At 36.5% G+C, this 14,346-nt stretch overlaps 4 protein-coding genes across 4 annotated transcripts; all 4 read left to right on the top strand.

Moving 5' to 3' along the window:
• Nucleotides 1–149: 149 nt before the first annotated feature.
• Nucleotides 150–3,553, top strand: LOC108066012 (2-phosphoxylose phosphatase 1). The gene is made up of 5 exons (XM_070216367.1): nt 150–486; nt 835–1,159; nt 1,220–1,360; nt 1,970–2,555; nt 2,618–3,553. The coding sequence occupies exons 1-5, from the start codon at nt 390–392 to the stop codon at nt 3,236–3,238; spliced, it is 1,770 nt and encodes a 589-aa protein (XP_070072468.1). The 5' UTR covers nt 150–389; the 3' UTR covers nt 3,239–3,553.
• Nucleotides 3,554–4,731: 1,178 nt separating this feature from the next.
• LOC108065922 (sodium-coupled monocarboxylate transporter 1-like) lies at nt 4,732–7,108 on the top strand. Its single transcript, XM_044395142.2, has 9 exons — nt 4,732–4,826; nt 4,915–5,064; nt 5,123–5,282; nt 5,354–5,419; nt 5,476–5,527; nt 5,586–5,653; nt 5,723–6,136; nt 6,198–6,889; nt 6,956–7,108. The coding sequence occupies exons 1-9, from the start codon at nt 4,732–4,734 to the stop codon at nt 7,029–7,031; spliced, it is 1,773 nt and encodes a 590-aa protein (XP_044251077.2). The 3' UTR covers nt 7,032–7,108.
• Nucleotides 7,109–8,139: 1,031 nt separating this feature from the next.
• On the top strand, nt 8,140–11,438 carry LOC108065938 (sodium-coupled monocarboxylate transporter 1-like). The gene is made up of 9 exons (XM_017154204.3): nt 8,140–8,257; nt 8,383–8,532; nt 8,601–8,760; nt 8,822–8,887; nt 8,944–8,995; nt 9,059–9,126; nt 10,046–10,459; nt 10,521–11,212; nt 11,276–11,438. The coding sequence occupies exons 1-9, from the start codon at nt 8,163–8,165 to the stop codon at nt 11,340–11,342; spliced, it is 1,764 nt and encodes a 587-aa protein (XP_017009693.3). The 5' UTR covers nt 8,140–8,162; the 3' UTR covers nt 11,343–11,438.
• Nucleotides 11,439–11,823: 385 nt separating this feature from the next.
• LOC108065939 (sodium-coupled monocarboxylate transporter 2) lies at nt 11,824–14,082 on the top strand. The gene is made up of 9 exons (XM_044395094.2): nt 11,824–11,918; nt 12,004–12,138; nt 12,192–12,351; nt 12,417–12,482; nt 12,541–12,592; nt 12,651–12,718; nt 12,773–13,186; nt 13,237–13,928; nt 13,993–14,082. Exons 1-9 carry the CDS (start codon nt 11,824–11,826, stop codon nt 14,057–14,059), a joined length of 1,749 nt encoding a protein of 582 aa, XP_044251029.2. The 3' UTR covers nt 14,060–14,082.
• Nucleotides 14,083–14,346: the final 264 nt, after the last annotated feature.

Raw genomic sequence — 14,346 nt, 5'->3', positions numbered from 1 at the left:
GTTTAATGGGTTTAAAAAGAGAGATTACCTATTATATATACCATAACAATTGCCTTGTTATTAGCTATTAGTATTCAAATCTCCCCCTTTGGCCAGCACCCCTGTGCAAACAGCTGATAACGTTGTGGCCTCCAGTGCGCATGCCCCTGGCAATTGGACGTGCTCCACGTAAACGCTTGAACCAGGTTTTTTCTTCAGCTGGTTGTTAAAACTTTTCTTCCCTCGAAGCGGAGCTATTGCCAGGATTATTTAGCGCTGGAAAGGATTAAAACGGAGCTAACTAATCAGCAGGAACCCTCCAAGAGTGCCGCCCATCGCGTTGATGCCGAGGAGGAGCCGTGGAGTTAGGGGGCAGCAGCAGCAGGTAAGAGCCGGACTTTCTGGCCAGGATGAGGCTGCTCAAGGAACTGATGCGTGTGGCCACCCAACATCGTGCCTTCTACTGCTATGTGCTGCTCAGCGTCTGGATATTCCTGCTTATAGCGGGTGAGTACTTAATAATATATCAAACAATCAATGGAAAACTACAAAGTATTTGATGTTAGTAATTAAGTAAGTGGGGAAAATTGTTTAAATATTTTAAAAATAATAATAAGTTAAAAATATCAACTGAATGTGACTAGCGCGATAATTATAATTGTGCACTTGTAGCGCTGGGATATTAAATAAATAAAATTAAAAATTAAATTTAAATGGTTAGAAAATATTTATCTATATCAATATAAATGTCAAATAAATTTAACAACATTTTTTAAACAAATTAAAAATTATAATCTCAATAATTATCCAGTTTTAGCATTACCAAAATCCTAAATAATTTATTAATCTTTTCAGGAATGTATCGCTACATGGGCAATGTTGAGTCGATTTCGGGAGGTGGTGGCTCAGTTTTTGGACCCAGTTCGTCTGGCACCGTCAGTTCCTTGGGCGGCGATCCAATGGCATCCTCCACTGCCCAACGGTTTGCCAAGTACCGAGAACGCTGTGCTCCGCTGCCGCAGCTGCAGCGTTTGGACGATGGCGGCATCTTGGAGGGTTGGAAGCTTCAGGGAGTGCTCCTGGTCATCAGGCACGGGGATCGAGGACCCATTTCTCATGTCCGAAGTGCTGGCATCAATTGCGGCGTGAGTGGAGGTGGCACAGATAGCCTGGTCAACAGGTGGGTTTCTCTTTCGTCTCTTGAAATTATTAATCTTTCCTTAAAACTATTTCCCTTTAGATATCGCAGCTTTTTGTACAACTCGAGCAGCTCCGCTTCGGGCTCGAATCATATGTACTGGAGCAAAGTGGGTCCGTTTCATGGATTTCCGCTGCTTCCAGCCACGGAACGTGGTTGTCCACTGGGTCAGCTGACTTACAAGTAAGGGGAGAAACCAGGGTTCGGAAATTGACACACATGTTGAAAACATAAAAAATTGTATTTTACAGTGTGAGCCAAATTTTTGACATGTGTGTCAAATACAAAAGTGTGAAAAATGTGAAAAATAATTGTTAGCACACACAGCTCACTGTGTTTTTTACACAATGTGTTTTTAGCATGACGTGTTTTTGACACAAATGAAAATTACATTTCACAGACATTACGAGTCGAAGGAAAAATGAAAAACCAATATGGTTTATGATCTCTTATATGTTAGTTTTAACCATTTCAAAGCATTTATGAATTCTTATACTCTAGAAAACCGTGCATTTTTCAGTTTAACGTACAATTCTGACACTTTAATGTCAAAAACTCATTGTGTTAAAAACACGCTGCGTAAAAAACACGTCGTGTAAATAACACAAATGACATGAGTGTGTTATTTATGTTTCTAACATACAATGTAGGATACAATTTTTTTTTGACCTTAACACTTTGTCATTTAACATGTTAATAACAAAAGTTTTTTACAGTACTATTTTGTGCTATTTTCCGAACCCTGGGAGAAACTTTAATTAAATTCCATATTAATTTGACATCCCATCCAAGGGGCATTTCGCAGCTTCTTCACGTTGGCGACATCATGCACCAGGTGTATGCCCATCCCTTGGGTCTGCTGCTCAAACCGAATCCCAATCGCGCTTCAGTGGAAACAACTCCCCACACGCTTCTCAATTCGGACGAAGTGGTGGTCTTCACCACTCGCTATCGTCGTACCTTCCAATCCGCCTTGGCCATGTTGTTCGCCCTGCTGCCGGCGGATAAATGGTTGGCTCTGAATGTCCGGGAATCTCACAGCATGGCCTTCTGTTTCGGGGAGTGCAGCTGTCCACAGTCGGCTTTGCTAAGGAAACGTTTGGAGGCAATGGGAGATAAGCAGCTGCTGAAACGTGCCGATGTCCTGGAAGTGATGCAGTGGATAGGTGGCACCATACTGCAACACACTCCCAATGGCATTAGCAATCCCTTCGAGGTGGTGGATGCCCTGCTTACCGTTCTTTGTCATGATGCTTCGCTGCCATGTCGGCGGAAAAAGCAGGTTTCCACTCCTAAACCTCTGAAAAAGAATTCCAATCAAGAGCTGGTGGATGTAATTAATATAGATCAGGATGAAACGGCTGCCAATCTGTTACAGGTAATTATTTAAGAATTTTATTTATAATTAATTTAATAAAATTAATTATTTTCCAACTGTAGGAGGCACAAAACCAGCAGGAACCCGATTCCCCCGAGCTGCAAAATGGAAATCCTTCGCTGCAGGCTGAGGAATCTCAAGAGGGCTGCGTAGAACCGAGTCATGTGGACACCCTGATGTCCTTCGCCGATGAGCTATCTCAACGTTCCGCTAGCCATTCATACTACAAGCTATCTGGACTTTTAAGATCCTATGGAATGATCCGTCACATTGTCAGCTATATGCTAAAGATGATCTCCGGTGATAGGACAAAGTTTGTGCTGTATTCTGGTCACGATTGCACCATGCAATATCTAACAGCTGCCTTGGGAATCATCACGAGTCAAGGTCAAACTATTGCCTATGCCTCCAGATTGGCTTTCGAAGTTTATCGCAGTGAAGCGCACACGGATTACTATTTTCGGGTAGTTTATAACGGAAAGGATGTGACCCAACAAATCGATTTTTGCGAGGGCGGAAAGAGCCTGAGGGTTACGAGGGATTCCCGGGGAAACAAAGCCGATCTGTGTCCCATCGAGAACATCATTCGCTTCCTGCACGAGGATTACTTTAGTCCACTGAATGCCACCAATTTTAAAGAAGCCTGTGGGGTGATCAATCCACCAAAAGCTGGAGAGTTTTAGTCAGAAGTAGGAGATCCCTTTGCAAACTGTGATAAGTAGTTAAGAAGCCACCCGAAAAAATGGAGGAGTACGATGTCCAGAAAACGACCGCATTTTAGCGACGTTATCTCTTTACACTTAGTTGGAATTTAGTTAATGCATTCAACTTGTTGATCCACAAATCGAAAACGATACATATCAATGGAGCACTTGTTAGCTTTTAAGAACCTGCAATCTAAAAATCCCACTTTTAGGAGAGAAAATTAAAACTAAAATCATAAGCATTTCAGCTTTTTAAAGTTAATTATAAAACAAAAAAAAAGTAAGGAGAAACCTTCCACGATTTTAGAATTTAATATCTAAAAAACATTGGATCGTAAAATACATTTTTAGAAATTAAAGCTAATATTTAGTTAATTAAATAACGTAACAAAACATCTTAAATATATAAAGAATTAAAAAATCTATAATTTAAAAAGAAAAAAAAATGTTTAACTCTAATTTTTAAACGTATATACAATTAAATGGTGGAATTGGAAATGACAACAAACTGAAACGCAAACATATCAAGAAAAAAATAAAAATCTACTTTATAAAACAAAATGTAAAAATAGACTCTACAGAAGTTTTGAATTTAAATAAATGTTCTCAAATTTTAATTAACATAACCTTTTTTTAAACCAATTGGGCGGATGCATTCTTTAAACTATTTTGGTAACCTATTGATAGGTATACGATTTAATTTTCTTTCAAGTTTATATTTTGTGCTAATGCGTGATCTTTTCCCCTATATTGTGTGGCACGTGTCGTAAATTTATCATGATTTATGAGTATTAGTAATTTGTAGGAGGTCAACCATATCGTGGAAAACTACATTTATTTATAGAGTTAAACACCAAATTTAATGGTACACTGAAATATATAAATGCTTCAGCTAATATACAAAAAATTGTAGTCATACCTATTATTCCAAAATTTTTTTGAATTCACTACTTTTAAAAACATAAACTCTGAGGAAAAATAAATCAAAAATCAAAGATAATATTTAAATTTTTATCGTATTTAATCTTTTATGTGTATAAACTATACTATGAGAGAAAACGATCTCTTTTTTATTTTCACACGAGCTTTTCTCTATCACAACGGAAATATTGCTCTAGCTGACACAAACTCATTCGCTCAAAATTCAAATCAAATTAAGCTCTTCATGGAAGCGGTAAGAAATCATTTGCTTAAACCTTTATTATGGTTATTTACAAACTTATTATCTGATTATTATGATTATCGTGATTATTCAATTGTTTGCCAAAATGTGCCTAGACTGAAAATATTATATTTGACACTTTAATATTCAATAAAATTTCATTGTTGTGATAAGGCCCTTATAATCCATCCATCTATGTTTACCAAAGATAAAATTTCTGAGATAATATCAATTTGAACAATCTTAGTTTCATGACCCATTTTAGATCGCCAGACATTTACGGACATTATTGCTGAAAATGTCGCCGAGTATGGACAACTATAGATTCGGAGTTGTTGACTATACCGTGTTTCTGGGTATGACCATAGCATCCATCGCCACAGGACTTTATTACGGATGGATAAAGTAAGTAGGATTTGTAAAAATTAAGTTAGTTAATGATTAAGTATCTAAGTTCATTCTTAAAATGTATAATTTTTTTTTTAATCAACAGAAAATCCAAGAAAAATGCAGAACCTAGCCCGCCACCTGTAGATTCCTCCGAAAGATCCATGCCAAACTTCGGATCGGAAAAAATGAACGAGTATCTCATGGGTTCGCGCAATCTGAAAGTTTTTCCTGTTGGAATGAGTTTGGTAGCCAGGTGAACTGAACAAGATCGAATCCTTTAGACCTTGTTTTAATTTCCATTTAATTAACAGCTTTATTTCGGGCGTTGCAATACTGGGAGCACCTTCAGAGATTTACTATTATGGCACTCAATACAGTCTTATTGTCGTAGCCATTATAATCCAAGGACTTGCCGTAGCCTATATCTACTTGCCTGTGTTTTCAGCTCTTCAAGTTCGCTCATCCTATGAGGTTAGTGCTTTTTAAATTTGTTATCCAAGGATATATTATTTTATTTATTTTATCATTTTCTTAATATCCAGTACTTGGGGATGCGTTTTCACTCGATTATAAGAAGCATAGTTTCTATAATATTCGTCATTGAAGTGGTTAGTTGAATATAGTTCCAAGTTCTATAATGTTATTAATTAAAACGCCATTTTAGATACTTTATATGCCTTTTCTGGTCTTTGTTCCGGCACTAGCTTTAAACCAGGGTAAGTTCTGTTTAAATGACCCTTGACATATTATAACTATATTTTTTCTTAACAACAGTTTCCGGTATTAATATTTATATAATAGAAGTGGTGACTATTATAGTGGTCGTTATTTATACTTTATTGGTAAGACAATTGATAAAATTAATTATTTTTCATTAGCGGATTATAATCGTTAAATCTCTTTATCTGCAGGGCGGTCTGAAGGCGGTGGTTCATACAGATATCTGGCAAGTGGCAATCATGTTTATATCTGTTCTGGTTGTGGCTATACTTGCGACCTGTTATATCAGCGACCTAGATGACCTACTAGAAAAAGTTGAAAAGGGACAAAGACTTATATTTGGCAATATTGATTCCTCGCCATATATCCGAAACACCGTGTGGAGTGTTCTAATCGGGTGTACTTTCTACTTGACCTCAATTAATGCGGTTAATCAGGCGATGGTTCATAGATATATGTCTTTGCCTTCGTTACAAATGGCCCAAAAGTCCATCGCCTTTTTTGTCATTGGAGCTATCATATTTTATTCCGTCCTGTGCTTTTTGGGATTGCTAATCTTTCATATGTACAAAGACTGCGATCCATTGAGTGCAGGATATATTAAGGTGGGTACGGAATATTTATTGATTTGATAACACTGTAATATATATTTTTTTATCTAAACAGAATAACGATCAGTTGGTGCCCTTTTTCGTGGTTCAGAGTGTCGGTCATATCTATGGAATGCCAGGTCTTTTTATAGCTGGTATCTTTGGAGCCGGCTTAAGTTCCCTTTCTGTGTACTTAAACTCCACTTCACTGGTAATTCTTCAGGATATAATCCGTGGTTGTTTTAAAATGCAGCCAGGTGAAAAAGCATCTGCGATTTTTGTGAAGTCCAGCATTGTTATTTTGGGCGTCATCGCTTTTGCCTTGGTGTTTATTCTGGAAAAAGTGAGTGGCGTCCTGAGTATCTGCATATCGTTAGTGGCCATTGGAACTAGTGCCACATTTGGAATCTTCACCCTGGGAATGCTGGTTCCCTGGTCAAATACAGTGGGCACCCTAGTGGGTGGAATCACCGCTTTCCTCTTCACTGGATGGATAACCTTTGGATCGCAATTTGCTGCGGCATCGGGACAACTGAATTCCCAGATACTTCCTGTAACCGTCGAAGGTTGTGTGGGTAATGTAACTCTCCCCGAGAAAGTGTGGGTGGACGAGGAGGAAGTGTTTCCACTGTACCGTCTTTCATTCCACTGGATAAATCCCATTGGTGTGCTTACAGTGGTCGTTGTGGGTTCACTGGTCTCACTGGTGACCAAACCCACAGACATCAAGACTTTGGATTCAGATTTAATATCCCCAGTGATCCACAGGTAATGTCAATAATTTTAAATAATTTTAAACAATAGATTATTTGATTAAAAACCATTCATCTACAGATTCCTTTCTAAAGAATGCTTCAAAAATCACAAGAAGGCGGCCAAGGACATTTCCAATCATTCAGACTTAGCTTAGTTTGTTTTAATCTCCTTAATTCTAAATAATATTTAAGTTTATGGAGTGGCAGACAACGTAAACATGTCAAGCCTAAAATAAAGACAATTTTCAAATAAATTTTTATTTTTATTTATTTTATCAAATTAAAATCAACACTAATTTAATGCAAGGAATTGTTCATTTAAATATTTTCAACATTTATATTAATATGAAATTCTTTTTTTTAATGACTCTAAATATTTAAAGTTAATATAACTAACATCGAATCTAAAATGTTCGACCTTAATTAAAATATTTACAAATTAAATAATACAATTTGTTTTTTTTTTATTTTGTATTCAAATATGTACTACGAATCTTTAAAGTCAATGTGCAGAACTTTTTTAAACCATGAAACGTATCGTTACAAAATAAACTTATTTATAGAATTAGAAACCAAATTAAATGACACACTGAAAAATATTGGTGTACGTACGTTCAGGTAGTAGACAAAAAATTTTAGACATATAAATGCGCCTTTTTTTATGGATGCAAGCAATGAGTATTAATTTGTAACGATTACATTAATACAGAAACTTTGAAACTTTTTGATAAAAAAAACTTGTTGTTTAATTTTTTGTCTACCTATAGTTTTCAAAAAGAGAAGAAAAATGTCTTATATATTAATTTATATGACCTTCTCTCTATCACAACGGAAATATTGCTCTATTTGACACAAACACATTCGCTAAAAAAGCAAATCAAATTAAGAGCTCAATGGAAGCGGTAAGGAACTATTTGTTTAAATCTTTATAATTGTTATTTACATAGTCATTATCTTTGTGGTTATTCAATTGTTGGCTTATATGTGTCTAGACCGGAACTATTATATTTCACACTTAAGCAAGCAATAAAAAGTATTTATTTATTTAATTATTAAGCAATGAACTGCTTGTGAATTGTTAAATAAAAGTATATTGCCATAACCAAAGATAAAGATATGCTTTTAACGATTGTAGTAAATGTTTATGCTTTGATAAGATTTTCATAAGCCTCCATCTATGTTTATCTAAGATAACGTAATTCTACCAATTTTGGCAATCTCAGCAATAGGTGTCATTTTACACCAACAGTCTTTAACCGACCTTTTTACAGACGAGGTCGCCAAGTATGCACAGCTATAGATTCGGAGTCGTGGACTATACCGTGTTCATGGGTATGACGATAATATCCATTGTCACAGGATTGTATTTCGGATGGATTAAGTGAGTAGGATCTAAAAATTTTTTAAACGATAAATTTTTTTTAATTTATAATAATAAAGTGGCTAACAACTGTAATATATTTATTTATTTAATTTTGAAATTTATATTATTTTTTTAACCTACAGAAAGACCAAGAAGAATGCAGAACCTACCCCACCACCCGTTGATTCACCCGAAAACGCCATGCCGTCTTTTGGATCAAAAAAGATGAACGAGTATTTTATGGGTTCGCGCAATCTGAAAGTAGTGCCTGTGGGGATGAGTTTGATAGCCAGGTGAAGTGATCAGGAATTATTTATAATTCATTAAATTTACCATTTTTATATCTCTTTTCTACTTTCAGTTTTATTGCCGGCATTGCAATACTTGGAACACCTTCGGAGATTTACTATTATGGCACTCAATATAGTCTTATTATCGTAGCCATTGTTTTTCAAGGACTTGCCGTAGCCTATATTTATTTGCCAGTGTTTTCGGCTCTTCAAGTTAGCTCGTCCTATGAGGTAAGTGGTCCTTAAAATGATTGTTATATACCCATTTTTTATAATTGTCTGTAATAAATAGTACTTGGAGATGCGTTTTCACTCGATTATACGAAGTATAGCTTCTATATTGTTCGTTACTGAAGTGGTTAGTTGAACTTAATTCCAAATCTTATATTTGTATTAATAAGTAAGCCATTTCAGATGCTATACATGCCTTTTGTAATCTTCGTTCCGGCCTTAGCTCTTAGTCAGGGTAAGTTTAATTTAAATGCCCTTTGATGATCTGTTTACTTATTATTTATTTTCATAACAACAGTTTCTGGCATTAATATTTATCTAATAGAAGTTGTGACTATTGTAGTGGTCGTTATCTATACTTTATTGGTAAGACATTCGATATAATTAATTACACTGTGCAGCATTTTTAGTGCTTTTTAAATTTACCTCGATGGATGCTATATTTTTGGATTCGTTACGAATTCCCAAGTTAAACTGCGTTTTCCAAAAAGTTCCCCGACGCAAGGATTCTTAGCAAAAGGACCTCAAAGTTCAAAAAATGCTGAAATTGGCCAACTTTGCGGAGCTCTCAGAGGCAAATGGATGCATGGTTTGATTCGATGTTAAAGTTTTTTAAAAGATACATCCTTTATCTTTTAAACCCCATACTTAAAAAATTTTTAAGATTTTTTTTAAGGCAGAAACAAATTCTAGAAAACATAGTCAAAAAACATAAAAGTATACAGCTGCGGTCAAAATGGTAGTAGTGTTGCCGCCCTGTGTATTTAAAAGTTTGTTGTTGTAATTGAACTTTTCCTGGTAATATTGTATTGATTATAATTTTACTATTAGACTAATTGGATAAGAAAAAATTACAACATGAAACTTTTAAAAACACAAGGCGGCAACACTGCTACTATTTTGACCGCAGCTGTATGTTTTTCAGTTTTTTGACTATGTTTTTTGGAATTTATTTCTGCCTTAAAAAAAATCCTAAAATTATTTTATGTATGGGGTTTGAAAGATAAAGGGTGTATCTTTTAAAAAACTTTAACATCGAATCAAACCATGCATCCATTTGCCTCTGAGAGCTCCGCAAAGTTGGCCAATTTCAGCATTTTTCGAACTTTGAGGTCCTTTTGCTAAGAATCCTTGCGTCGGGGAACTTTTTGGAAAACGCAGTTTAACTTAGGAATTCGTAAAGCATCCAAAAATATAGCATTCATCGAGGTTTATTTTTGATGCTGCATAGTGTTATTTTTCACTAACGGATTATGTTATAATCGTTTAATCTCTTTATCTGCAGGGCGGTCTAAAAGCGGTGGTTCATACAGATATCTGGCAAGTGGTGATCATGTTTCTTTCTGTTCTGGTTGTGGCTATACTTGCAACCTTTTATATCACCGACTTAGATGACCTCTTTGTGGAATTGAAGCAAGGAGGGCGTCTTACATTTGGCAACATTAATCCCTCGCCATATATTCGTAACACCGTGTGGAGTGTCATAATTGGTGGTATTTTCTACTGGAGCTCACTGAATGCGGTGAATCAGTCGATGGTCCATCGTTATATGTCTTTGCCCACTTTAAAAATGGCTCGAGCTTCCATCGCTTTCTTCGTCATTGGATCTGTAATTTTTTATTCGGTTCTGTGCTTCTTGGGAGTGCTAATCTTTCATATGTACAAGGACTGCGATCCATTGAGCGCAGGATATATTAAGGTGGGTATAAAATTATTTATTATAATACATATTTTAATTCTTATTCTATTTATTTGAGCAGAATAACGATCAGCTGGTGCCCCTCTTTGTGGTTCAAAGTGTCGGTCATATCTATGGAATTCCAGGACTTTTTATAGCCGGTATTTTTGGAGCAGGCCTAAGTTCCCTTTCTGTACTCTTAAACTCCACTTCCCTGGTGCTTCTTCAGGATATAGTCCGTGGTTGTTTCAAAATGCAACCAGGCGAAAAGGCATCCACGATTTTCGTGAAGTCTAGTATTGTTGTTATGGGTGCCATAGCTTTTGCTTTGGTATTCGTTATCGAAAAGGTGAGTGGCGTCCTGAGTATCTGCATGTCCTTAGTGGCCATTGCAACAAGTTCTACTTTTGGAATCTTCACCCTGGGAATGCTGGTTCCCTGGGCAAATACAGTGGGCACCCTAGTGGGTGGAATCACCGGTTTCCTCTTGACCGGATGGATAACCTTTGGCTCGCAAATTGCTGCGGCATCGGGACAACTGAATTCTCAGATACTTCCGGTGTCCGTCGAAGGTTGTGTGGGTAATGTAACTCTCCCCGAGAAAGTGTGGGTGGACGAGGAGGAAGTGTTTCCACTGTACCGTCTTTCATTCCACTGGATAAACCCCATTGGTGTGCTTACAGTGGTCGTTGTGGGTTCTCTGGTCTCTCTGGTTACCAAACCCACTGATATCAAGACTTTGGATTCGAAGTTGATATCTCCAGTCATTCACAGGTAATATTTATTATTTTAATCAAGCCTTTCAACAATATATTATTGGAGTATTTCCATTTGCAGATTCCTTCCCAAAGAATGCTTTAAACTTCGCGAGAAGCCGGACAAGGATATTTCTAGTATCAGTTAAAATAAAATAAATTACACATATATTTTTCTTAACTCATTTGTATATTCTATTTTTATCTATTTTATATATATATTTTTGTTTCGCCATCATGATTTAAAGCCCACCTTCGATTTTGGATTGTTAAAAACAAGAAATGCTTCAATAAATATATTTATAGAATTAAAATCCACCGCTGCTGGTACTTCATTGAAATATATAAGTACAGAAATATTTTCAAAGTAAAACCTAAAAATAAACTGGGTCATGGAAGCAAAAAAGCTTTTATGATTGCGTTTTATAAAGGGCGAACATATATGTATGTTTCCCGGCCTGTAAAACATAATTTAAAATTATTTTACGATCAATAAAATGGGCGTTAAGATAAGATTTATAGCGTCTACTGAAGATAGCAAATCTTAGATAACCCTATAACGCTTTTGACAATCTCCTTGTGCCATTGAAATCATTTCGGCCGGCATTTCAACAGAAGAGACCGCCAAGAATGGACAGCTTCAGATTCGGGACCGTTGATTATACCGTGTTCTTGGGTATGACCATAATATCCATTGCGATAGGTCTGTATTTCGGGTTTATAAAGTGAGTAATCAAATCAAATCAAATCAAAACCTCTGTAATAAAGATAACTAACAAATTACTGTTTTTTTCTTTTTGTTAACTATAGAAAAACCAAAACGGAATCACAACCCACGGAACCCAATAGATCTCATCAGATCTTCGGATCGGAAAAGATGAACGAGTACCTGATGGGATCGCGCAATCTGAAAGTTTTCCCCGTGGGAATGAGTTTGATAGCCAGGTGAGATAATCTGTCTCTTTCTTGTCATCCCTTTCTCATCTTTTTAACTACAGCTCCATATCTGCCGTTGCAATAATAGGCACTCCTTCAGAGATTTACTATTATGGCTCTCAATATTGTCTAACTGTCGTAGCCATTATTCTCCAAGGGCTAATCGTTTCCTATATCTATTTGCCTGTGTTTTCGGCTCTACAAGTTAGCTCGTCCTATGAGGTTAGTGCCCCTAAAAATGATAAAATAGATTTTTTTTAATTTTACTCTGTATTTCTTGTATTTAGTACTTGGGGATGCGCTTCCACTCGGTAATAAGAAGTATAGTTTCCTTCATTTTTTTACTGGATGTGGTTAGTATAATTTAGCTACTTACTAATTAGCTTCTTACTAATTGATAATAAATTTCAGATTCTTTACTTACCCCTTCTTGCTTATCTTCCCGCCTTAGCTTTGAATCAGGGTAAGTTTTATATTTGAAAATCGTCTTGAAACTTACTTGAATATTATCTTAATTACAGTTTCCGGACTTAATATTCATTTAATAGCAGCTTTCACTATAGTGGTGTGCGTTATTTATACTTTATTGGTAAGAAATTGTAATATTTACTTATTATTTAATAATAATAAACCATTTTTTTAGGGCGGTTTTAAGGCGGTGGTTCATACAGATATCTGGCAAGTTGTCATTATGTTTGTTTCCGTTCTGGTTGTTACTATTTTGGCAACCTGTTACATTGACGACCAGGATGACTTTTTTGAGGGATTGAAGCAGGGAGGACGTCTTATATTCCTGAACATTGATCCTTCCCCATACGCTCGTCAAACCGTTTGGAGCGTTATAATCGGTGGCACTTTCTACATTACCTCAATTAGTGCGGTGAACCAGACAGTGGTACATCGTTATATGTCTTTGCCATCCTTGAAAATGGCTAGAGCTTCCATCGCCTTCATGGTGATTGGAGGTGCCTTCTTTACTTCCGTCGTTTGTTTTTTGGGACTGCTTATCTTTGATGCCTATAAAGATTGCGATCCATTGAGAGCTGGTCTAATTATGGTAAGTACTTTCTAACCCATTAAAGATTTGACAATAATGTTTTTTTGCAGAACGACGATCAACTGGTTCCCTTTTTTGTGGTAAACAGTTTGGGTCATATCTATGGAATGCCCGGGTTGTTTATTGCTGGTGTTTTTGGAGCTAGCTTGAGTTCCCTCTCCGTCTACTTGAACTCCACTTCGCTGGTGATCCTTCATGATATAATTCGTGGTTGTTTCAAAATGCAGCCAGGCGAAAGGGCGTCCAATATTGTGGTAAAGTCTAGCATTGTTCTTTTGGGGATTATAGCATTTGCTATGGTATTTCTTCTGGAGAAGGCGAGTGGCATTCTCAGCATCTCCGTCTCCTTGGCGGCCATTGCAGCTAGCTCCACTTTCGGAATCTTCACTCTGGGAATGCTGGTTCCCTGGGCAAATACAATGGGCACCGCAGTGGGTGGAATCACATGTGTTCTGCTGACAGGATGGATTTCCCTTGGATCACAATTTGCCGCGGCATCGGGTCTACTGAATTCCCAAAAACTTCCGGTGTCCGTCGAAGGTTGTGTGGGTAATTTGACGTCCTCTGAAAATGTGTGGTCGGACGAGGAGGAAGTATTTCCACTGTACCGTCTTTCATTCCACTGGATAAGTCCCATTGGCGTGCTAGCCGTTGTCGTTGTGGGTTCTCTGGTCTCTCTGGTGACGAAACCCACAGATATTAAGACATTGGATTCGAAGTTGTTATCTCCAGTAATTCACAGGTAATATTTATTATTTTAATCCATCTTTTCAAGAAGATATTATTTGAGTATTTCCATTTTTTAGATTCCTTCCCAAAGAATGCTTTAAACTTCGCGAGAAGCCGGATAAGGATATTTCTAGTATCAGTTAAAATAAAATAAATTACGTTTTAATAAACACATATATTTCTTAACTCATTTGTATATTTTACTTGTATCTTTTTTATACATTTTTGTTTCGCCATCATGATTTAAAGCCCACCTTCGATTTTAGACACTTGAATAAACTAGGTCATAGAAGCCGAAAAGAATAAGCTGAGTCATGGAAGCAAAAAAGAATATAAGCTTTTATGATTGCGTTTTACAAAGGGCTAACAAATATTTTTCCTCTAAAACAATATTTAAACTTATTTTACCATCAATAAAATGGGCGTCAAGA

Source organism: Drosophila takahashii, chromosome 2L, assembly GCF_030179915.1.
Source record: "Drosophila takahashii strain IR98-3 E-12201 chromosome 2L, DtakHiC1v2, whole genome shotgun sequence".
NCBI lineage: Eukaryota > Metazoa > Arthropoda > Insecta > Diptera > Drosophilidae > Drosophila > Drosophila takahashii.
Note: the sequence above shows the minus strand (reverse complement) of the source record. Positions and strands in the feature narration are given on the sequence as shown.